General features: G+C 49.3%; 2 protein-coding genes across 5 annotated transcripts in view; both read right to left on the bottom strand.

The window, feature by feature from the left end:
• Positions 1–18,871, bottom strand: part of SAG (S-antigen visual arrestin) — a 40,702-nt gene extending 21,831 nt beyond the window's left edge. The window contains exons 1-4 of the mRNA XM_061412657.1: positions 8,614–18,871; positions 7,792–7,922; positions 3,360–3,420; positions 971–1,015 (exon numbers count right to left, since the gene is read on the bottom strand). Coding sequence (XP_061268641.1) covers positions 971–1,015; positions 3,360–3,420; positions 7,792–7,854 — 169 coding nt within the window. The 5' untranslated portion in view covers positions 7,855–7,922; positions 8,614–18,871. The remainder of the gene's footprint in view (positions 1–970; positions 1,016–3,359; positions 3,421–7,791; positions 7,923–8,613) is intronic.
• Positions 18,872–19,719: 848 nt separating this feature from the next.
• Positions 19,720–24,376, bottom strand: part of ATG16L1 (autophagy related 16 like 1) — a 44,201-nt gene continuing 39,544 nt past the window's right edge. For all 4 annotated transcript variants that reach the window (XM_061412653.1, XM_061412654.1, XM_061412652.1 and 1 more), the window contains 4 exons: positions 23,099–23,248; positions 22,953–23,000; positions 22,062–22,163; positions 19,720–21,281 (listed from right to left, as the gene is read on the bottom strand). In XM_061412653.1, the coding sequence (XP_061268637.1) occupies positions 21,188–21,281; positions 22,062–22,163; positions 22,953–23,000; positions 23,099–23,248 (394 nt within the window). In that variant the 3' untranslated portion in view covers positions 19,720–21,187. The remainder of the gene's footprint in view (positions 21,282–22,061; positions 22,164–22,952; positions 23,001–23,098; positions 23,249–24,376) is intronic.

Genomic DNA, 24,376 nt, shown 5'->3' with positions numbered 1-24,376 from the left:
AGCAGGGCTCTCCGGAGAAAGCAGAGGAGGGCAGTTGTCAGCCTGTTTCTGCCCTGTCCCCGGGATGCTGAGGGCCCTACAACTGACATACTCCAGAGCACATCTAGGGGTAGGAACAATCCTTGTGGGTTGCCGACAGCAACGACTCTAAGAGGCACATTTTTGAATGGAACTGAGTGATAACTCAGATGGGCTCTCATTTAATTTACACAACCGTTACTAGCATCAAATTCCTTGCCACACACTTCACAGCAGCCAGAGATCACTGAGCATGCTGTGCTGCTGTGGTCCAGAACCACCAGCGTGTGCTAAGTCACTTCAGTCCGACTCTTTGCGACCCCATGGACTGTAGCCCCTCAGACTCCTCTGTCCATGGGGATTCTCTAGGCAAGGGTCCTGGAATGGGTTGCCATGCCCTCCTCCAGAGGATCTTCCCGACCCAGGGACGGAACCCAGGTCGCTGACATCTCCTGCACTGGCAGGCGGGTTCTTCACCACGAGTGCCACCTGGGAAGCCAAGAACCACCCGAGTCAGCATAAAAAACTCTGCCTTCCAGCAGCCTCCATGCCTCGCTTTTCAGGTAAACTCAGAAAGGAGCCCTCCTGAGTCTGCCTGGACATGGAACCACAGGACACGGTGGAGAGGGGCGTGAGTATGCAGTCTGCGGAGGGGTAGCCCTGGGCTCTGGGCTCCGTCTGCCGTCCCTTATCTGGTCGGCTCGAGCAAGCGGCTTCCCTGAGTTTCCACCTCCTTCTGGGAGATGTGGACAGTGGGCTCTGGTGAGGACAGAGCTCATGTCCTGAGGATCGTACAGGGGAGTGTGGATGAGAGGCCCGAGGCGCTGGCAGTGAGAATGGGTGTGCAAGGGCTTCCCCATCTCTTCTTGCACGCTCACACACACACATCCCGTTCCTGCTGCGAGCCGAGACCAGACCCCCACTCCCTGGAGGGTAGAGGAGCATCCCTCACCTCTCTTGCCCTTCACGAGCTCAGGATCCACCAGCACGACGCCATCTAAACCAAGAGAGAGAGAACAGTGAGGGTGGAGGATGTGGAGGAGGCTGGAGACTTCCTGAAGTGTGTGTGTGTGTGTGTGAGAACATCACATGGAATCCATGTTCGTTACGGGAACCTTAGAAACGGAAGTAAACAAAGGGAAAAAAGTCACCCCATTTCCACTACCCAGAGACACCCATTGTTGAGATATTGATGCAGAAAGATTTATCCAGATTAGATGCACTTATGGAAAACTTTTCACTAAAAAAAAATGAGATCCTATTATACCGTTCAGCTCACTGCTTTCCTCACTCAACTGTATATTGCAAACATCTATTCACACACACATACACACACACTCACATAGTATGTATTAATCATTTAAATTGGAGCAAATGGCCACACATTTGCTCCAATGAACAGATGTATTATAAATTATTTAATCAAGCTTCTCTTGTTACGGTATTTAGGATATTTCTGATTTTCCCCATTATAAGTAAATCACAATGAACATCCTTAAAGATAAATCTCTATCCACGGTAGAATTGAATGTGGCTTTTAATAATATAAATGCCAAATGACCTTCTAGAAAGGACATTGCTGAAGGACATGCTCATCTTACTGCCTAAATTGCCAGTCTTTTACACTCTTTAAAAAAAAAAAAACAAAGAACAATTTGAGTTGAAGTAATTATAGATTCACAGGAAGCTGCAAAGATAGCACAGAGAGGTCCCCATGTATCCCTTATCCAGTTTCTTCCAATGGTTACATCTTAGATAATTGCATACAATCTCAAAACCAGGAAGTCGACATGGGTACAGTGTGTGTATAGTTCTAAGTCGTTTTATCAAATGGAGATTTTGTGTTAGCACCACGGCAGTGCGGACACAGAACCTCACCATAATGATCTCCCTCCGGGGCTGAGCCTTTGTAGTCACACCCAGCTACCTCCCCCCACCAACCTTAGCCCCCTGAAACCACTATTCAGTTTTCCTTTTCTATAATGTTGTCATCTCTAAGATGTTATAAAAATGGAATCGTAAAGCATATGGCCTCTTGAGATTGGCTTTTTCCACTCATCATAGTGCCCTGACACTTACAAGCTGTAGCATGGGTTGGTAGTTCATTCATTTTTTTTTTTTAACTTAAAATTGAGTTAAAAAATTTTTTTAAAAATTGATGGTGCATTGTGGCATGTGGGATCTTAATTCTTTGACCAGGGATGGGAAACCATGCTCCCTGCAGTGGAAGCCCGGAGTTTTAACCACTGGACCACCAGGGAAGTCCCTGGTAGTTCATTCTTTTCCACTGTCGAGTAGCATCCCAAGGCATGGACATGCCCCAGCGTGTTTAACCTCATTCACCTATCGCGGGACATTTTGGCTCTTCCTAGTTTGGAGCCATGACAAATAAAGCTGCTGTGAACAATCACATACAAGTTTTTGTGTGAACGTAATCTTTCATTTCTCCGTGATAAATGTCCAGGAATGCAAACCGGGTCGTATAATAAGCATATGTTTAGCTTTTAAAGTAACTGCCAACCTGATTTTCAGAGTGGCTGTCCCATTCTACATTCCCACCAGCAACGCCTGAGTGATCCAGTGTCTCCACATTCTCGCCAGCATTTGGTATGGTCACTGTTTTGATTTCAGTCATTCCGACGGGTGTACAATGATATTTCATTGTGGTTTTAATTTGCATTCCCTAACGACTAATGCTGTTGGACATGTTTCTTCTTTTCTTGTTGTTGAACATTTTCCTGTGTGCTCACGTGCCACTCGTATATTTTCTTCAGTGAAATGTCTTTTCATTTTGTTTGTCTATTTCCTAATTGGATCTTGTTTTCGTTTTCAACTGGTGAGTTTTGAGCTTTCTTTATATACTCCAGAGATGAGTCCTTTGTCTCTCTCACGCTCTTTAAAATTGTCTCCAATCAGCCGGTGGCGCCTGGATGATGTTTTAATTTGCATTTCTTTGATTAGATTATTAACAAAGTCAGATTTTTTAAAAAAAAAACACAAAACTAGTCTCACCCTAGACCTTCCCTAGTGGTTCAGTGGATAAGAATCTGCCTGCCAATGCAGGGGACCCTGATTCAATCCTTGGTCTGGGAAGATTCCCACACGCCGGGGAGCAACTAAAGCCCGTGTGCCACAACTACTGAGCCCGAAAACTGCAGCTACCGAAGCCCACGTGCCTAGAGCCCATGCTCCACAACCAGAGAAGGACCGAGATGAGAAGCAACTAGAGAGGAGTCCTGCTCGCGGCAACTAGAGAAAGCCTGTGCAAAGCAACAAAGACCCAGTGCAAGCAAAAAATAAATAAACACATTAAAAAGAATCTCACCCCAAACTCGACTTACCCACAGGCTCTACTCGTTCAACGTGGTCTATGTAATCTCTCTTCCCCAGGTAGATGGTCACCTGTGAGAACAGAGATGGGTTCTCAGTGGTCAAAGTACCCGAAGGTATTCATGTTAAAAATCCACAACAACGGAAGAGGGAAAACAGCAACAACGGAAACATTTGCCCTCGTTTGGAGAAGGGGAGGCGCCTGGCGCTGCTGCTCAGCCTCCCTGTCCTCCTCTCGCCCTGCTTGGCTGTAGGCAAGGCTGTAGGCAGAGACGACGGACTGCGGGCAAGGTGTGGTCTTTTCTCAGCCCCTGAAACTGCTCCAAGGAATTCTTTCCATCTCTTCGGGAAGACCCTGTTCTCCCCGCCTTTTCCCACCGAGCCCAGGTCTGCTGTCAACCAGGCAAACTTGGTGGATTCTTGCTGATTCTTTAGTGGAAAGTGACGCTTATGCGCATGAGGCTCCTGTCAGCTGTTTGCACGTTGAACCTTTCATTTCTCGCTGTGATTGAAATGTTTCTCCTCACTGTTAGAAGAATTTCTGGACTCAGCAAGAGGCAGATGTTCTGGCGTCCCTGAAATCCTATCAGGTGAGCATCTATACACGTACACCTGAAGAAGCGGGGAAAGCGTCCTGGCTGGGGACAGATAACCATCTCCCAGCCCTTGTCCTGTCCGTTTCAACGCCCCTGGCAGCAAAGGTCCCTTTACCACCCCCATCTGTGGGAGAGCGTGGGTTGGATTCACCACCGCCCACCACCTTAAGCCATGGCACTGTGACCGTGGTGGTAAGAATTCTCTCACGCATCTTGCAGCCATCACCGTGTCTAGCGCAGTGTCTGGTACAGGCAGGAATTTAATCAACATTTGCTAAGTGCATCAGTGAGTGAATGCATGGATCCTGGCTAGCTCCCTCTTCCCCAAGCCTCTGAAATTCATATGTCTCTTTCCGTGGACACTTAAAATAATTTCTGTTGGCATTAAATCATCTCCTATATCTGCTCCCCTGTAGCGGTCATCCAGGAGTGTATCTCCGTGGCTTCAAGGTTATTTGTGTGATTGATGTTGAAGCACCCGATCATAACCAGGTGCTGGGGGTAGCTTATGGTGAAAGGATGCTTTCTGGGTAAAAAAAAAAAAACTCAGCGTGTAAAAAGCCCAGAGCCAAGAAAACGCTTCTGGAACTGCCTATGGTTTCACCTGCAGGTGCGTAGCCACCAAATGGGGATGCAAATGGCCAGAAAGGGTCTTACAGGACCAGACCCTAAAGATTTCAGGAGGATGTGGAGGCATTTGAAACAGGATGAAAGGCCTGCAATAAGGGGTACGTGGTGCTCGTCCTGTACCAGGCGCCAAGCTAAGTACATGGAGCACATTATTTCATTTAATCCTCACAACTACTTTATGGGCTAGGGATTAAGCCCGTTTTATGGAGGAGAACACTGAGGCTCTGGTTGCATTGGCAGCAAAGTGGAGAAGGGGTTGGCGAGAGGAAAGCCAGGTAGGCAGCTGAAAGTGGTCGGGAGGAGGGCGAACTGAGGAATGAACAGGAAGGGAGACGGTAGGGGGACAGAGAATGTCTTCCTCTTTTTCAAGCTTTGCTGTGAAGGAAGGAGAGCTAGAAAGGAGATGGGGTCAAGGGGCATTTGCTGTTCTTTTTCTTGTGTTTAAGATGCATGAGGTCAGTCCTTGTTGTCATGCTTAGGATGGTACTGGTAGAGAAAGAGAGATGGCCCCAGAGGGAGGAGGCTTTGGGATCGGACCCAGAGGAGGTGGTGGGCCACGACCCAGGCTGTAAGTAGCATGAACCTCAGTGGAAGCAATAGCACGTCCTCTGCTGCAACTGCAAATGAGGAGAAGAGACAGGAGCAGGTGGGGAGAGTGGGGTGGATGAGGCGAGGCTCCAGCCGGTCTGCTGCTTACCCATCCGACAGCCACGCACACCATCTTCCTGGATAACAGTCACCAATCATCGCATCCAGGGCGCACCATCCCCAAGCGGTTGTGTTAAGAAGGCCACCCCAGAGGATCGTTCTTTTCCCCGCCCAGTTTTACTGAGATATAATTGACATATTGTTTAAGGTGTACAATATAACGATGTATGTGTAAATCACAAAGCCATAGCCACAAAGCTATAAGCTAAAACTGAAACTCCAATACTTTGGCCACCTGATGCGAACAGCTGACTCATTTGAAAAGACCCTGATGCTGGGAAAGATTAAAGGCAAGAAGAGAAGAGGACGACAGAGGATGAGATGGTTGGATGGCATCACCGACTCAGTGGACAAGCGTTTGAGTGAACTACGGGAGATGGTGATGGTCAGGGAAGCCTGGTGTGCTGCGTGCAGTCCGTGGGGTCGCAGAGTCGGACACGACTGAGTGACTGAACTGAACTGAACTGAATAGCCACAATAAATTTAGTTAATATCCATCATGAAGGATGATTCTTGAATGGCCTGCTCCCACTCTTTTGGCTCAGGATGGGCTGAAGGTGGGCATGTAATCAGTTTTGACCAACGAGGTAAAGAGAAGTCTTCTGGAGAAATACCTCCTCACCCTTAAGAGACCCCAGGAATCAACAGTCTTTTCCTTCTGGAAGGAAGTGAAGGTGAGTTCCCTGAAGCTGGGGCAGCTGTCTTGCCACCAGCCAGAGGATGAAGATCGTAGAAGATGGAGGAGTGGAGAGATTCGCAGAGAAACTGACCCAGGGCCCTGGCACACCACGCCCGAGGCCAGACAAAGACTTGCAGTGGGAATGATCCTAATACGGAGAGAGTCGTGGATGAATCATTTTTTCCTCCTAAATACAAAAATTCTAAGTTTCCCAGGTCAATGGAGGTCTAGCTAGGTGGGAGTAAGGAAAAAGTCAGAAAGTGATAATGCCCAGCAGGAGTGGTTTCTCTCTTCTTTTGCCGGAAGTCAAGATAAAGTTCACTGGAAAGACACAAGTTGGAAGAGAGTTGGGAGGATGAAATATTGCGGGGTACCTGACTTGTCACCCTGAAGAATCAGAGGACTGGATGGAAGTGATGGAGATCCTCAGGGAGGAGAGGAGAGGGGAAGGGGAGAGTGTGCAGAGCCCGTGAGGCATGAGAAGCTTCTGAGAGTTTCTTTCAGGCCCAGTGTAGGTTTCAGGAGTCAACCAGAAGAATGACCTAGGTCCACATCCTCCAATATTTATCTACTGGTGGCCATCAACACTTGAAATATGGCCACACCAAATTGCCATGTGCTGTGAATGTAGAACGCATACCAGGTCTCAACAACTTAGAAAATAAATTTAACATATGTCATCAATCTTCATTGGAAGGACTGATGCTGAAGCTGAAGCTCCAATACTTCAGCCACCTGATTCAAAGAGCCGACTTATTGGTAAAGACCCTGATGCTGGGAAAGATTGAAGGCAAAAGGAAAAGGGGATGACAGAGGATGAGATGATTGGATGGCATCATTGACTCAATGGACATGAGATTGAGCAAACTCCGGGAGATAGTGAAGGACAGGGAAGTCTTGCGTGTTGTAGTCCATGCGACTGCAAAGTCAGACATGACTTGGTGACTGAACAAAGAAGTGTTATCAATACTTTTTATACTGTTTACATGTTGAGATGATAGTTTTTTGGTTATATTGGGTTAAATAAAATGTAGTATTAAAATGAATTCCCTGTTTCTTCTTACCATTTTAACATGGCTAATAGAAAAATTTAAAATTACAAGTGCAGCTTGCAATGGATGGCACAGAACTAGACTGTCAGCCCTGAGAATCCATCGAGCCGTGCAAGGAGACACCACCCACAGAGGCTGTGGGGTGTGCCCTCGACTGGGTCTCCCAGGCCAGGAAGTTCACATGCACATCTAGACCGCCTACCACCCCCTGGTGCAGCCAACAGTGGCATCACCTCTGCCGGGCATGCAGGGTGCCAGGGCAGTGGTGGCCGTGCAGCCACAGCGAGCACTGTGGAGCCTCGAGAGGCGCGCCCTCATCCAGTGGTCCTGGAGGCCCATTAGGGTGGAGAGCTTGGCGCCTGGGGTGGGTGCCAGATGGTAGAGAATTGCATGACCCAGCATCAGCACTCTCCCCAGGCAGGTAGGCAAGACGGTAGAAAAAGGCCCAAGTAAATTATAGGCGTTACCAAAACAACGTCTGAAATGTAAGTCAAGGGTTCAAGGCTAGAAAAAGAGTAAAATTGGAGGAGAAGGATTGGGCACTGAGAGATCAGGAGAAAATGAAGGGTCCTGGGGCTGAAGTCTTGTTGAGATTGAAGAGAAGTACTGTTTCTGCAAGTCATCCCTTTACATCTCATCTATCATCCAGCAGACAGAGATGGATGACACTCACATCGCTTCCATTGACCTCACAGGGTTTTGATATTGATCCCATCTATTCAAAAAGCTCCTTAAAAAAAAAATCATCACTCAAGCCCCTCACATCTGCCCCACTTACCGATTTATCACGGGAGATCTTCTTGAAGATAACGTGGTTTGGTGCGGGCTTATTGGCCTTCATACTGGCTGCCGTGTTAACTGACCCTGGCAGTTTCTTCCACTTTAAGGTGTACGTCAGGTGTTACAGGGCTGCAGAAAGGTAGAGCCATCCTAAATATAACATCTAGAACATTATCGGAATAAAACCTACTCATGAGATACTGTGCAGGCATTAGACATTCCCTTTTACCTCGATATCCACGTTTGACTCAATAAGGCCTTTGTCTGGTTTGTATTTCACTAGTGAGCTCCTTTTTTTTTTTTTTTTAAAGGTATTTATTTTTTCTTGATAAGCCTCATACACTTCTTAGTAAGCCTCACCAGCAAACCTCACTTCTTAGTAAAACTCACTTCAGATAGATTCCCATGAGAAGGTTTTACTTTGAGACTAAGCTTTGGTACCATCACAGTAAGCCAGATTGATTTTAAAATTCTATCTTGACGATGTATCATGGCAATTAAGGTAGAAAAAGTTCCTGCAAACCACAACCTAACCACTTCATGAATATCATTTGAAAAATCCGTTAAATCCCTTAAAAGTTCTGCTCAGCAATTTATACTAAGCAGAGTTTCTCTCTCACCATCCCCAGCTCTATCCACAACAAAGAGGCCATCCGAGCTGTCTGAAATTCAACGCCTTCTGAGTTTCCCTAACAAGTAATGTCCGTGGAAAGTAACTGGGTCAGACTGACTGCATGAAGATGCCAGTCTCCCTGGTCCTGGCTCTTTCCTGACCTGCCCCGAGGTTCTGTGAAGGCTTTGCTGGAGGATGGTCACGTACCTTGTGCGACCAGCCGGGAGGGCCCAGGAGGTGGGGAGAAGGTGTGCGTGCCCTCCAGGGTGAGCAGACAGCCAACCCCTGTTCCGTCTACCCAGACAACTCCGCACGGGCCCTGGCTGACCGCTCAGGGGGATTTGTAGGGAACTGGGAGAGGGTGCCCCGCACCCACGTCTCAGTGTCTAGAAGCCAAATCCCATTGAAGGAGCAGAGTGGTAACTGGATTAGTGCTGAGGCGGACGGAATGGTAGCTTCAGCAGTTCTCAGCATTAGGCAAGGGCCTCTCGGTCTCCCTCCAGAGGGGCTCACGATGGGCTCTCAGGAGCCAACCAGCTTGAGCAGGGAAGGGTGGTGGGGGGGAGGGATGACAGCTAGACTAAAGCTACTTTCTATCTTAACCCACTTTGGGTTCTGGAAATAGACTGATTATCCCTTCCTCCCGCTATCACCAGGAGAAGGGATTTTCCAGAGCTCAACCAACTTGATTAAACTCAGCAGGCAGCTAATGCAACCTTGGGGGTGGGGATAGAGACAAAAAGGTCAAGGAGAAATGTCAACCTTAAGATGAATCCTGGTGTTACGCAAGCCAAACGGGTGCTATCCTTCTTCTCCTCCCCGTGTCCTATCCATTAGGTCATGAGTCCTGTCAATTTTGCCCCCGGCGTCCTCTGAATCAGTCTGGTCCTCCCACCCCCGCAGGGTCCACACCAGCCCCTCAGCTTTCCCAGACTATAATGTCTCCTGCTGTCTAAGTACATCGTTCCGAGCCCTGAGTAGCCACCCTCCCGCTTAGCATCTCACCTTGTTCTCGGCTACAGGCACAGAACTTCATTTTTGAAAAAATTATTTGTTTATTTGGCTGCACTGGGTCTTAGTTGTGAGATCTTCAGCCTTAGTTGCAGCACATGGGATCTAGTTCCCTGACCAGGGATCGAACCTGGGCCCCCTGCATTGGGAGGTGGAGTCTTAGCCACTGGACCCCCACGGGAGTCCTAGGTACAAAGCTTTAAAGTCACACACTCCAGCCTCTGCCCGCCCTTCCCCATCTCCCTGCAATGCACACCCATCATTGCTTCTGCCTGGAACCACCCTCATCTCCCATACTCCTTGATTCTTTCCACCCTTCAGACTTCAGTCACCTCCTCAGGGGAGCCTTCCCCCACCTCCAGACTAGGTTGGAGGCTCTTCTGCATTTGATGCTTGTCTGCAAGATAATTTTATGGTCTCTCGTCTCATACTTGACTCTAGGCTCCATGAGGTCAGGGACCCCACGCTGTTTTGTTTCCCCTGTTTATATTCCAGTGCCTGGAACAGAATATTCAGGGAATGAATGCAGGGCATAGTGTGGCCACTAACACGTGTGTGTTTTGGACTTGAGCTGGTGTCTCGAAATGAAGCCAGTCTAAGCAGAATGCCAGTTCTGATGTTTGGGGTGTTAGTATCTATTGAAACACCCCACTGGCTTCCCATCTAAACCCTGCATGATCTGGGTCCCCTTTTCATAACTTTGTTCACTTTGCTCCCATCAGCAGGCCTCTTGGCTTTTCTTCAAACCTGCCTCAGGGCCTTCGTACCTACTATTTCTTCTTCTGGAACACTTTCCCCACAGATAGTCACTCGGCTCATCCCCTTTATTCCTTTGAGTCTTGACGTCACTGTCACCCTGTCCATCTATATCCTGGTGTACCACCCCATCCAACACTTCTGTCCTCCTCCTCAGCATTCCCTTCTTCTGTAGCACCTACCACCATCTAACATAGAGGAGAACTGATTAATTTCTTGTTTATTGTCTGTCCCCCACCCCACCACTGTTAGATTGTAGGTTCCAGGACTGAAGAGATTCTTGACTATTTAGTTCCTCTCCCATCTCCAGTATCTAGAATAGGGGCCTCTATAAGCTTGGAGAAAATCAATGAGTCATTGGATTGCAACAGTATGCTGGCTGGCAACAGCTGAAATTGGGAAATTCTTTGAGAATAAAAATTTAAAAATATATCTAGATAAACAGATCTAGTTCCTTAACCAGGGATCAAACCAGGATTCCCTGGGAGCAGGGAGTCTTAACCCTTGGACCACCAGGGAAGTCCCAACTTTTAAAAATTTTAACGGAGGAATGTCAGCTAAGAAATGTAAAGAGAGTGATAGAATTAGAAAAACACCACTTGATAAACTCTGACTGTACTAATTGTGCCTTTTTATTTTCTATAATTTTGATGCTCTGACACCTGGGGCTTTGCTGACCCTGGAGAGACTGCCATCCCAGGGCTAGCTTTTTCCTAGTGACTGTTTTTCACATCCGTATCAGCCCACCCAGGATGGGAACACACCAAAGGCCTCCTTTCCTGCTTTGCTGGGGGTCTCACTCTGAACCATTACTGCCTTGCCCCCGTCAGTCACCCTGGGGCCAGGTGTCAGACAACTAGAGACAGCGTCTGCAACCCAGAGCCCATCGTAAGTCTGCTTATCTTGTCTCACCAGTTCTTTCTCAGGGAAACCACAAAAAACCTCTTGCCCGTGTTTTCTCCTTGATCCTTCTACCGCCCGACTGGCCCCTGGTGCTTCCATGGGTGGCCTGCCCCACTTTGGGGAACTGTAAGTAATAAACTATCTTTTCAATAATAATGTCTTCTGAGCCACTGATCTCACCAGAGCTGAATAACAGTAAAGCTTAACACTGTAAAACACTGATGACGTTATTGACTCAGATGAGGATTCTTTCAGTCAGTTCAGTTGCTCAGTCACGTCCGACTCTTTGCAACTCCATGGATTGCAGCACGCCAGGCCTCCCTATCCATCACCAACTCCCGGAGCTCACCCAAACTCATGTCCATCGAGTCGGTGATGCCATCCAGCCATCTCATCCTCTGTCGTCCCCTTCTCCTCCTGCTCACAATCCCTCCCAGCATCAGGGTCTTTTCCAATGAGTCAACTCTTCGCATGAGGTGGCCAAAGTATTGGAGTTTCAGCTTCAGCATCAGTTGTTCCAAAGAACACCCAGGACTGATCTCCTTTAGGATGGACTGGTTGGATCTCCTTGCAGTCCAAGGGACTCAAGAGTCTTCTCCAACACCACAGTTCAAAACCATCAATTCTTCAGTGCTCCGCTTTCTTCACAGTCCAACTTTCACATCCATAGTGACCACTGGAAAAACTATAGCCTTGACTAGACAGACCTTTGTTGGCAAAGTAATGTCTCTGCTTTTTAATATGCTATCTAGGTTGGTCATAACTTTCCTTCCAAGGAGTAAGCGTCTTTTAATTTCATGGCTGCAGTCACCATCTGCAGTGATTTTTTACTACTGGTATCAAAACCATTATGTGAAGAGTTGAAGAGGAAATGTCTGTTCCTTTGACACCAAAATGATGCCATATGGATCAAGACTTCACAAGGTGCAAGCCTTCTGCAATCACGTAACAGGGGGACCAGGCGTGGTCTGAAGTCAATCTTAGCATCTCCAAAGTGTCAACCACTGTGATGTATCATCTTAAGACAGCTGGAATCCATCAAGCCTTTAGACATCACTTCTCATTTGTAGGACATACAAAGAATAGCTAGATGAGACCACAAGAAAGCTACCAGATGAATGTAGAAAGTAGCTGGTATCTTTCATAAGTAAATGTCATAGAAAAGAGATGCACTGGATTAAAAGACAGTTAAGGGACTCAACATCCAGATGTACTGTGTGGTCCCCATTGAATAAACAGGATGCATAGACATTTTGGGCCCACTGGGAAAATCTGAATATAATCTAATTATGTGTCAGTAGTATGTTTGTTGGGGCTTCTCTAGTGGCTCAGACGGTAAAGAATCTGTCTACAATACAGGAGACCCGGGTTCAATCCCTGGGTTGGGAAGAGCCCCTGGAATATGTTTGTTATTTGACCTCAGACAGGTAGCATGGAAATTACTGGACGAGGAAGGTAGAGACTGTGACTGAACAAGGTCACAGGATGGTGTGTGCAGTATGATCGCATTTTGCAAATGCACAAGTCTATGTGTGGGTATATGTGGACACGTGTGTTTTCATCCACATCATATGCAGTCTTCGGGATAGGAACCAAGGAGCTGACATTGGTGGTCTGTGTGAAGGGAATGCTAGGTTTTGTTAAGAAATCTTCTCTTTTCCCTTAAAAGAAAAAAAAGAAAGAAAGAAATAAGGGAATTTCCTGATGGTCCAGTAATTGACGAGCTCTCACTGCCGGGGGCCCGGGATCAATACCTGTTGGGAAACTAAGATCCCACAAGCTGTGAGGTGCGTTTTTTTTTTTTTTTAAAGAGGAAGAAAAACGACTGGGCCCTTCTAGTGTCTCCATCAGATAGGCTGCCCTGAGCCGTGGGTGCCCCTGGGACCCCCATTCTCCTGAAGCTGTGTTAGCCCCAGGTCCCCAAGGTCTCAGTCACTGACCGGTCAGCACTGGGACAGGTAGGAGAATCTGGGGTGCACTGCACGCCAGACCTCACTCTTTTTGGAAATCATAGTCTCTGGGAGTCCCTCCCAGCCCCTGGTCTGTAATGCACTTTTCTCCGCTTGGTGAAGAATTGAGGAAAATAAGGACATTGTTGTCAGTTTTTTCATAGACCCAAATGTTTTCAGTATAAAGGGTGGTTCTTTATTCTAAGGTTATGAAGTTCTAAATTTTTCTTTTTTCTTCCTTATTTGAAGTTTTAAATTTTTAAATATAAATGTCCTTCTTCTTCCTCCCCAATCTTTATAGATACATACTCTACATGCAACCAAATCTACTCATCTTAAGTACAGAGTTTGATGAAGACCCAACATTTCCGTCGCCCCTGAAGGTCCCCTGGCATACCTTTCAGTCAACTCCCCATCCCAGGTGAGCACTGATTTGCCTCCAGTCATTTGTTTTGCATTTTCTAGAATTGATTATGAATTTAAACAAAGAGCAAAAAGCTGGAATAGTATAATAATAGACACCCCCATAGTCAACACGGAGATTCAACATTTCACTGCATGTGCTCATCTCTCTCTTGCTTTTCTCCTTTTGAACCATTTGAAAGTAAACTGCAGACACACACTTTACCCATAAATATTTCAGAATGCAGCTGCTAAGCATAGGGAACAAAGTGTTCCTCCTTTTATAAAATAGAGATGAGTGTAGATGGCAGTTCAGGGAAAAAAAAAAAATTCCTTACTTGACCAAAATGAAAAGTTTTCCAACTCTTGCTACAGTTCTTCTGGAAATTTACTGGTCTATTAATTCTCAGAGTCTAGGAACCACTCCCTGGCTATGCATTACTTGTTTCTTGCGTCAGATCCAGTGAGAAGCAGCTACAAGCCCCGCGTTTCATTTCCCAACACCAAACGCAGTGCCAGCTCGAGGGGGTGGGGGGTGGGATGTGCAGCTAAGCGTCTTAGAGGCTTTGGGGGCTAGGTGATCGTCTTAGGGGGTTATTAGGGCACATGCATGAGGGAAACTGGTTCAGTCTGCTAACCTATCAACTGCAAAATGAAAACCTGTGTCCTCAACTGCTTTAGTTTTACTGAAGCAGAGAGCATTGGACAAGTCTGAGGTTACTCTTATTTATGAAGAGTGCCAGGGAACCAGAAATACCTTAATTCCAACATGTACCCTTTGTCAACTGGCTGTAAGAATAGAGGGCTGTTGTTATGGGTTGGGCTGGCTAATATCTGATATCCCAAGTGGAACCCCATGGGCAGAGATCCTTGAAAAACACCTAGTCTACATGCCATCCTGCCGGGGCAGACCTTGTGTCGCGCTCCTCTACAATACCCATAGGAAGTTGTTGGATGCTTCCAGGGATGGGGAAATCACTACCACTTTTATTTGAAATAACGGGAAGTGTGAGGAAATTTTTTGTAAGGATGGAAATCAGCCTCCCTTCTACCTCTCTGCATGGGTCTAAGTTAATCCAGTCTCTTCCACATGTCAGTCTCTCCTGATTAGAATGTTGTTTGTTGTTGTTAGAATATAGGTGCTCAATCCTCATGGGCACTGAAACTCTCTCACCACTGGGGTCCTCCCCTCAGACAGATGTCAAATATCCCTCCTGAGGCATCACGCTGACAAGGGTGCCTAACACTGAAGGTTTCTGTGTGTGGGAAGCAAGTTGTACAAACGCCCCAGACTAGAGTCCTAGATGGTCATGGCTCACTGATGAGTCCACTCCAATCCTGAGAAACTAGATCCGCCTCACTGTATTCTCTTCTCCATCTGCAGAAGGAGTCAAGGAAAGGCATCAAACATACAGGGGAAACCTTGGAAAGGTCCTGATCCACTTTCCTTCGCCCTGAGGTTAGCGCTTCTTCCTTTCTGGTCCTGCCACATGGATCCCGACGCTGGAGGGGGCTTCAATGCCAACGAGCCTGGAGATGACACCATTGAGGTGCTTCCTCCTGAAGCTGAGCTGAAGCTGAAGCTCCAATATTTTTGCCACCTGATATGCAAAGAGCTGACTCACTGGAAAAGATAGAGGGCAAGAGGAGAAGGGGGCGGCAGAGGATGAGATGTTGGATGACATCACTGACTCAATGGACATGAATTTGAGCAAACTCTGGGACATGGCAAAGGACAGGGAAGCCTGGCGTGCTACAATCCATGGGGTTGCCAAGAATCGGACACAACTTAGCAGCTGAACAACACCACCACCACCACACTGAGACGCGTACTCCTGTAGCTGAGCAAAGCTAGGCAGAGCCTTCTGGAGAAGTCTGTTACAGCGTGTCTCCCCAGACTCCCGTGTTGTAGCCCGTTTACCCCTCCGTGTGATGGTATTCAGAGGTGGGGCCGTCAAGCGAGGTCATCAGCATGGTCCTGATCTGACAGGATCACCGCTCTCCTTGCACGAACAGTCCCGTGAGCACACAGCTCAGTGGCTGCGAGGCCTCAGGATGAAGGACACCTGCCAGCATCTTCGGCCAGGACTCCCGTCTCCGGGTGTGAGACACTTCTGCTGTTTAAGCCATGTAGGCTGCAGAACTTGCAGCCTTGCAGCCCAAGATGAGCAAGACAAGGGCCCACACTTCCCTACGGAGAGATCAGAAGTTTAGAAAAAAAGAAAAAAGACACTCATCTAGCTTAAGAAATAGGCTTTCTTCTTCAAACTCGATGTGGTGCTCATACAACACTGTGAATGCACTAAATGCCATTGTTCAGTTTAAAATGACTAATTTTATGTTAATTTCAACTTAATACATTTAAAAATAGTAGAAAAAGAAACTCATTTATTTTTACCTTGTGACCCAGTGTGTGTCTGCATGCTAAGTCACGTCAGGGGTGTCCAACTCTTTGCGAGCCTATGGACTGTAGCCCGCCAAGCTCCCATCTATGGGATCTTCCAGGCAAGAATACTGGAGTGGGTTGCCATTAAGGAAATTATTTATTTCGGCTGTGCTGGGTCTTCATTGCCACACTCGGGCTTTCTCTAGTTGTGGTTTATGGGCTTCTCGTTGCAGTGGCCTCTCTTGTTACGGAGCACAGGCTCTATGCATGCATGCTTAGCTGCTCCATGGCATGTGGGATCTTCACAGACCAAGGATTGAACCCATGTCTCCTGCATTTCAAGGCAGACTCTTAATCACTGGACCTCCAGGGAAGCCTGTCTTTTCTTTTTGCTGATTCAATTCTATTAAATAAAAACTTTAGAGTACCCACTCTGTGCTTAGCATGACCTGAAAGTCAAAGATATGGTTGATTCTGAGGTCTCTGGCTTGTGCCCTCTTAGAACCTCTGCTGCCCCTTCAGGGAGTAGCAGAACCTATGGCTTTCTTTCAATTTGGCTGTGCTGGGTCTTAGCTACAATCTGCAGGATCTTTAGTTGTGGCATGAGAACTGAGTTGCAGGATCTAGTTCCCTACCATCGATTGAACTTGGGCTCCTTGCATTGGGAACTCAGACTCTTGGCCACTGGACCTCTAGGAAGTTCCTCGTACGGTTATTTAGAAACCGGTCTGCGTACAGCCTGTCTTCTTATGGGCCTGGCTCACAAGCATACCTATCTACTGTTTAAGTCTGTTTCTCTGGAGAAACAAAGCCCAAAGCCTGACTTCCCCTGCTCTCTTCCCCAGGTCCTAGGGTGGGAGCAAATCCACAGGGCCTGGCATACAGCAGCCTCCAGGGCGAATGTTCCTAGTGGTGGTGGTGGTGGTGGTGGTTTAGGGGCTCAGTCGTGTCCGACTCTTTGAATTCATGGACTGTGTAGCCCACGAGGCTCTCCTCTGTCCATGAGATTTTCCAGCTAAGAATACTGGAGAAGGTTGCCATTTCCTTCTCCAGGGATCTTCCTGCCCCAGGGATCAAACCCAGGTCCCCTGCACTGTAGGCAGATTCTTTACCACTGAGCCACCAGGGAAACCCACAATGTTCGCATGTGGGATACAAACATCATTTACGTGAGGAAAGTCAACCAAATCCAGCTGGGACCTCAGGTACCAGAACTGCTGTGGAGATTCTCCTCCATGTCCCCATGCTGCTGGGCAGTGCCCCTCAGAGGCAGGCAGGGCTGCTCATGCCATCTGCTCCAGCCAGTGGGTAACAAAGGTGACCAGGTGGAGCTACAAGTGATGCCACAGACGCCTGCCTTCTTACTGCATCCTCCTTGTTTCCCCTGCTGATGGCAAAGGAACGGCCAGATAAGAGGGGGCCACCCGCTACCAGTCTCCCTGAACCCGGCTGGCTAGGCCCGCTCACACAAACGATGCTCATTTGGAACCATTACGTGTCATGGCGCTTTGTTACGCAGCAAAAACTAACTGGATCTTGACTCAAGCAAGCCAATCATAAGAAACATTGGCACCATCAGAAGAATTCGAAATGGACTGGATCCTGGATGACACTGTTGTTGTTCTCTAGTTGCTCAGTCGTGTCCGCCTCTTTTGTGACCTCATGGACTGTGGCCCACCAGGCTCCTCTGTCCATGGGACTTTCCGAGCAACAATACTGGAGTGGGTTGCCATTTCCTTCTCCAGGGGATCTTCCTGACCCAGGGGTGGATGACACTGGGACTCTGTTAATTCTGAGGTGTAATTATGGCATGGTGTCCTTATTAGGTTGCATGCTGATCTATGGGAGCAATGTCATACTTGAGGTTTGCTGTAAAATACTCTGTCAAAATTGCTGAGAGGCAGGAAAGGGGCTCCGACACTGGCATTTCCTCCACTCCTGTGGGTTCTGGATCCTCCAGACGTGGATGCTCCCATCACGCCCTTCACTCAGGGTTGGAAGATGGGAGCTCGGCCCCCAGCAGGATCCATGAAGGAGAGCTGGGAGCAGCTGAAGGCCCCACCATGGACCAGACCATTGAGAGGATGGAGGAGCCTCTGGAGAGCATGCAGGGAAGTTCAGAGGCACAGGTGGAAACCAGAGCTCCAAGAGGCAAGAATCGTCTTGTGGATCCAAGTCCGCTGTTACTGGCACGCGCCACACATCCGACGTGTCTCCACAGAATCTATGTGAATACAGGTGCGCCTCACTTTACACAGGATTTCCAAGGTTAACTGGCTTGAAAACGGGATTTCTAAGAGGCGCCTCCTGCTGCCGCACACTGTGAGCAGGCAAAGTGGAGGTCCCCGGGCACCAGTGCCCACCTGCGGGCCAGGACTCCAGAACATCTTTTTGCTTAGCTGGGAAGCTCTCCCCCAATTGTGACAGGAGACCCTTCAGCTCTGACAGAATTCGAGAGCCGCAGCTTCTGTCTTACCATCCAAGACCCCTTGTGAGAACAGGCACGACTTGCAGGTTTCCTCACTGCCCCCTTCCTCTCTCAGGGCTCCGCCCAGGCCGTGAGCTTCAAGTCCATGGTCTTGTTCCCCAAAATCATGGTTGACCGAGGCCATGCCATAGGTGTGAAGGCACACAGGTAGCTTGGCACACCTGCAAAATGCGGCCTTTCCCAGCACACATGCTCCTGGGGTCGGGGCGGGCCTCTCCGTTGCCCAGGGTCCACACAAAATTTCCTGTGTGCCATGATGTGAGGACACATCAGGGCTTTACTAGATTTGTCAGATAAAGGTGAATGTGTGCACAGTATGTGCCTTAAGACAGATACAGAACTTGATATATCACACAATTCTGGGGAATGACTGAGGGAATATAAACTTTTGCCTGTGTCAGGTGGCATATAGGATCTTAGTTCCCAGACCACAGATTGAACCCATGCCCCTTGCAGAAGAATTGCCGAGTCCTAACCACCGGACAGGAAGTTCCTGAGAATATAATTTTAAGTCTTGAACTGTCAACCTGAGACAGGCTAATGTCTGGATCAAAGCCCACTCCAGCTCCAACCAGCATGACCACTACTGCCCTGACCAATGGAACCAGGAGCACTGGGGGAGGGGCCCAGAGGACCTGAGAGACCGAGAACAGACCATGAGGTGGAGGGAAGCATGTTCCACCATGGTGGGAGCCCGCCCTGTACCCCAGCCTTGACGGCTGGGCGAGCTGAAGAGAGCAGACATGCTCCCCTGCAAAGTGAAGGAAAACAGGACCATCAGGCTACTGGCCTGCTTGCTTTCAGCCTTTCTGAAGAATGACTTACCTCCTTGAAGGTGACTGCCATGGGCTCCCCTCTTTCCACTGTCTGGCTGCCCCTGAGACTTCAGGTCATGATGGAACCCCAACTCGAGCTGCTGGACGACTGAGTGGTGATGGGCTGGACAGAGGTCCTCGGGAGCAGGGGGGATGCTCCAGGGAGACTCTAATTTGTTATGGCACAAGGCTGCTTCTAGATATCTTGAGCTGCTCTGAATAAATCACTCCTCAGTGAGAAAATTTATGCCCCTTCAGCACAGAAGAGGCCTGGAGGCTGGGAGACTCAGACAGTTCACGATCTGTCCTATGGACAGCGTCTCCAGAGTGGGGACCAGGGCTCCTACAGCCACAGTGTGGAGCACACCACACAGCTACCAAAATCCCGAAGACAGCCTTTTCTAGATTCAGTTAAGATCTGCAAGTAACATGGACCTGGAATACTGACGTTTATAGACAACAGTAACAATGAACCACGGGGTAAGGCACTGGGAAGTATTAACCATTATTTACAAACCAATGAGTGCCAGGAAAATAAACGAAAGAAACAGCTTTTTGCCCTTAGGATGAAGAAGGATAAAATAACCACCAAGAGTCATGGAGTTTTGAAAAGTATATAACAGATTTCTTCTTTTATTTACAATCAAGTTCTGTTGGGCAACATAATTAAATAAATAAAAGATGTGCCCTGGCCTGTGAACTTCAACTCCTCTCAACGCGAGTCCTCTGGACAGCAAATGAGGGAGGCGAGGGCAGGGGAAATGGGGCACGTCAATCACCCGCCCTTGCCCTGCCCTAGCACTCACCCCCAACAACTGCCTGGAGAACAAGTATGGAAGGAAAAAAAATAAAGTGCAAATGAGTAAGTGACAAAAAATAATGGTGTTTCAGCCGCTCAAGAAACTAAATTTTTACAAACAACTAAGATGGTAAAGATCCATGGTTTTGTTTTTTTTTTTAAACTTCACAGGCCAGTTTTTCCCTGGCCTTGTCACACGTCCTGAAATCTAAAGATGGCATTCCCACGCTTCCTGGAATGGGCTTCCTGCACTAAAGCACCGAGGGGGTATTGCACGTAGGCCTGGCAAAGGGGCATGACCCGGAACTGCTGGCTCGGGGATAATACCCCCGAGGCCTCCGATCCCACCCGCCAGCCACCCTCACCCCAGCGTGGCGGGAAGAAGGTGGTGGGCCGGCGGCCGGCAAGTTCCAGGTGATTCGGGAAATCAGTCTTCGCTGACTGACAGCACACCCGCTCTTCTGGAAAAAGTGTTTTGCGCTTCCTCTGCTACCGCTGCCCCCAGTTTTTTTTTTTTTTTAAATGAAACAGATTTATTTCTTAGTCAAGAAATAAATATGTAGAACTGTTGGCGGCAGGGCTAGGGAGAGGCAGTTTTGAAGGACAGTTGCTTTCCAAGAACACTTCGGGAGAGCTAGGGAATTCCAACAGCGATCAGATGAGACCAGAGTAAGAGCCTCTAATACAGACACAGAGCAGCAGGGAGGACCCCAGGCCCACGTCTCCTCAGAGACCAGGGCAGCCCCCACAGGCTACCTGAGGGTGGGGGGGCGGGGGGGTGGTTCCTGTTCGGGTTTCTGTTGATCCGATGATTAAAGCAGGTTCCCTGGGAAAACGACCCAAGGTGACAGGACATGCATCAGGACAGGACGGACCCTGGAGGATGGGAGAAAGCATGGGGGAGGACCAACGCCCCGGCGTGGGGGCGCCTTTGGCACTGCCGCCCAGGAGGAGCGCGCGGGCGCCCGCGCGGCCCGCACTGAGGTATGCGAGACGGGCGCCAGTAGTGTTGTTTCCCCCTCGAATCAGGGCAGGACCCCGAGCCCCTGGCTGAGGGACCGCAGTGTCAGTGTCTGCAGTGTTAACTCTTTCAGGCTGGGAGGGGCCTCAGCCGCGACCCTCAGGAACCCTGATTGCAGGCAGGCCTCAGGGCCCCGGCTCAAGCTCTTCTCGGGAGGTCAAAGCCACACCCAACACGCCACCTGCCAGGACAGAGCCGTGGGGCCCGCCTGCTCCTCCAGCTCCAGATCGCTCTCTCCCGACGAGGGGCTGTCAATACTCCGACCACAGCACAGCCTTACTTCCTTTGTCCACAGTGACCACGTGGGAGCCGGCGGGGGACCAGGCCACCGCGTTGATGGACGAGCTTCAAAGGGAGAGGTGGGGACATGGGTGAGACCTCAGTGAGCCGAGCGCCAGGCTCCCTCCAGGGCTCTCTCGCCAGCAGGGAGTCAGTCAGGCCTGTCCCAGCACCCGGTTTAAGGCCAGTGTGGCCCCCCACGCACAGGCAGGCGCTCACAGAGCAGAACTAGGAGGAATCACGGTGGGCAGTTTAGGAAGAAAGGGAGCCAGGCCTCATCACGTTTGCCCTCAGGGAGTAGCTCTGAGTGAATTAAGAGCCACACCGCAGCCTCTTGAGGAGCACCTCAGGGCGCCTGGCACTGGACGGGCAGTGAGCGGTGGCCCCAGGCCTGCCTTCTCAGCAGCAGCTGAGCTTGTGGGGACAGGACGAAGCTGAGAGAGAAAGGCGCCTGGGGGAAAGTATGTGAAAACCAGTGGTCACAAGCAGTCAACTTCCTGAGGAAAGGGACTAGGAGGGAGACAGGGCCGCAGAGAGGGAGGAGAGCAGTGAAGGGGCGGGAGGAAGCGGGGGCGCACACATGATCCAAGAGGCAGAACGCGGGCTCCAAGCCTTTTTCCAGTGGCCGCCCTAACTGGAACGTCCTGGAACATAAATGAGCAGGACCCAGGGGTCTGCGGTCCGGTGAGAACGGCCCCAGCTTCTCTGCACTGACCTCACCAGCAGCAGAGCACCCGAGTGGACATGGCCCTCGTAGGGTCGACCCGGGCCCACGCCCAGGAGAGCACTGGCCCCTGGGATGGAGCCACAAGCCTGCTCAGCGCCTCAGAGGGGCTGCTGTCTCACCTGTGATGCTTTGAGAGGACCTTCTCCACTTTCCCAGACAGCACGTTCCAGATGTACAGCGAGCCCTCGGCCGCGCCCGCTGCTACATAACTGCCGTCAGGGCTAGAGGACACACAAGAGAAACGGCGTCCGTCACCCACTCTCAAGTCAGCGTCCTCACACGGACCTCTCCCCAGGAAGTCAAGGTTTGCTCTTCGCTTACGAGTCAAACTCATGACCACTTCTGAGTACCCAGGAACCCCGAGATGCTATTCACAGCCATTTTGGCTGAAGCTGCTAGACCGTTATCTGGCCTCACCGGCTACTGAGAAATGGTGCCACCTCAGTACTTCTGGGGGGCACAAGCCCCCAGCCATCTCGAGCACACAGGGAGGTCAAAGGCAACCCCAAGTGGTGAAGGGTTTCCCTCAGCTGGTGGACTGCCTGGTCACACGGTTCAGCGAAAGCAGAAAAGGAACAACGTGTGGACTGTGGAGGACCTTCTCCACAGTACCGGCCCTGACCCTGGCAGTGTGTCTGTGAGAACGGCCACACTCAGACGGGAGAACAGGAAAGGGAGGGAGCCATTCCGCTGTGCTCCAGGAGACTCCCCACCCTTCCCGAAAAGCTCTCAGAGCCCTACGGTAACGAGTAGACAGAGGTGAACAAACCAGTCCATCACCGCAGCTTCCGGGATGGCACACGTTCTCAGTCACAGAAGGGACGCTTTAGAAAGAGGGAGTGACAGCAACGTCCAGGACTGAACTTGCAGGTTTGCTCCCGGACACTTGCTCGCATGGAGACACTGTACAGATTCAGCTCATTTCCAGTGGGAGGAGGCCCCTGCTCTAAACTGAGATGAGCGGTGCTGGGGTGGGCAGGCTGGGGCAGGAGGCGCGCCTCCCCACTAACCTGAACACAGCTCTCGTCCAGTCGGAGCCGCACTTGAAGCCTGGCGCGCTGAAACAGACGACGACACCGTTACCCCAGAGTCCACGCCACTCAGGGCGTGAGCACAGGCAGGCCTCTGGAAACCCCACCAGAGTGTCTTCAGTTACCTGAATGTCTGTCTGACAGCATTTATTCGTAGGTCTATAATTTTCAGCAGGTCATCTCGAGAGCAGCTGAGGAGTTCAGTTCTTTCTGGATTTAAGTCCAGGGCAGTGATCTTTCCCAAGAGCTCCATCTCTCGGACAATACTCTCTGATCTACAAAAAAGATGGAAGATCTGAGAAAATGTAACAGAAAGGTCAGAACTTCCCCATTCCAAGCAGATTGGCATGCCATAGAGCAGGAAAGGTAGTCAATTCAACGAGAACGTACTACTCTTCAAGGACAGCAGAAGCGCTCCAAACCTCACACAAACAACCTCAGCCTCGGCTTTTATAATTTTGCCATCAACAGATTCTATTAAGTAGTTGTATCAGAACTCTGAAACTGGTAAGAATTAATTTCCTTGCTCATTTCTGAAATACAGTAATTGCCGATCAGAGCTTCTGATCAGTATGAACTAAGTAGGGCTACTGTTTAATTTGTATTACTTCAATTTTATCATTTCAGCTTATCCAAAGAGATGTAAATCTGCTTTAGTGGGTCTGGGCTGCCTTCTATGGACAAGTGTGGACTCTCCCGGGAATCCTGCCGTACAAAGTTCAACTCCCAGGCCTTCCAACCCATCCTGGCAACTCTAGACACGGAGCCTGGACACCTGGCCACCTCTTCTTCTTCCTTTTTTTCTCCCAGTTCTCCTCTGGGCCGCGGTCCATGCCAGGCCTGTGAACAGCAATCCTGGACTGGGCCCTGCTGGTGATACAGCCAAAGGAGCTACAAACCCTTCTGTGGTCATTGTGTTGTAAACTTTCAATGAAAAGATTTCCTATCCCAAACCATAATGAAGTAAGAGAGTTTACTTTATTGCTGCTGCTCCACCTCCTAGGACTCGGGGCCTTCATCTGTTAAATTAGGGGATGGACCAGGAGCCTTTTAACATCCAGTTTAGCTCTATAATTCCATACTTCAGTTCAACTGTCAGCCAACCAGTACACCTGAAACTAATCACCAGTTACCCACTTCTAACCAACCCAGTCTCATCCTGACTAGACACCTCCCCTTTTACTCCCCACACCTGGCCCATCACCGAGACCTCAGCTTTCTTTCCATTTCCAGCCACTCAGCTCTCCTGACAGCTCCCTGGGCACTGCCGTTCTGTCGTTTCACACACCAGCTCTGATAAATCCACTCTCATGTCTTCAAAGTCCTCCTGTGAGGATGTCTCAATTTCTCTCCCATCCAACTTCTCAAAAATTCCGTTTTCCCAAATACTCTATTAGAAGCTG

The sequence above is a fragment of the Bos javanicus genome, chromosome 3 (genome assembly GCF_032452875.1).
Source record: "Bos javanicus breed banteng chromosome 3, ARS-OSU_banteng_1.0, whole genome shotgun sequence".
Lineage (NCBI taxonomy): Eukaryota > Metazoa > Chordata > Mammalia > Artiodactyla > Bovidae > Bos > Bos javanicus.
Note: the sequence above shows the minus strand (reverse complement) of the source record. Positions and strands in the feature narration are given on the sequence as shown.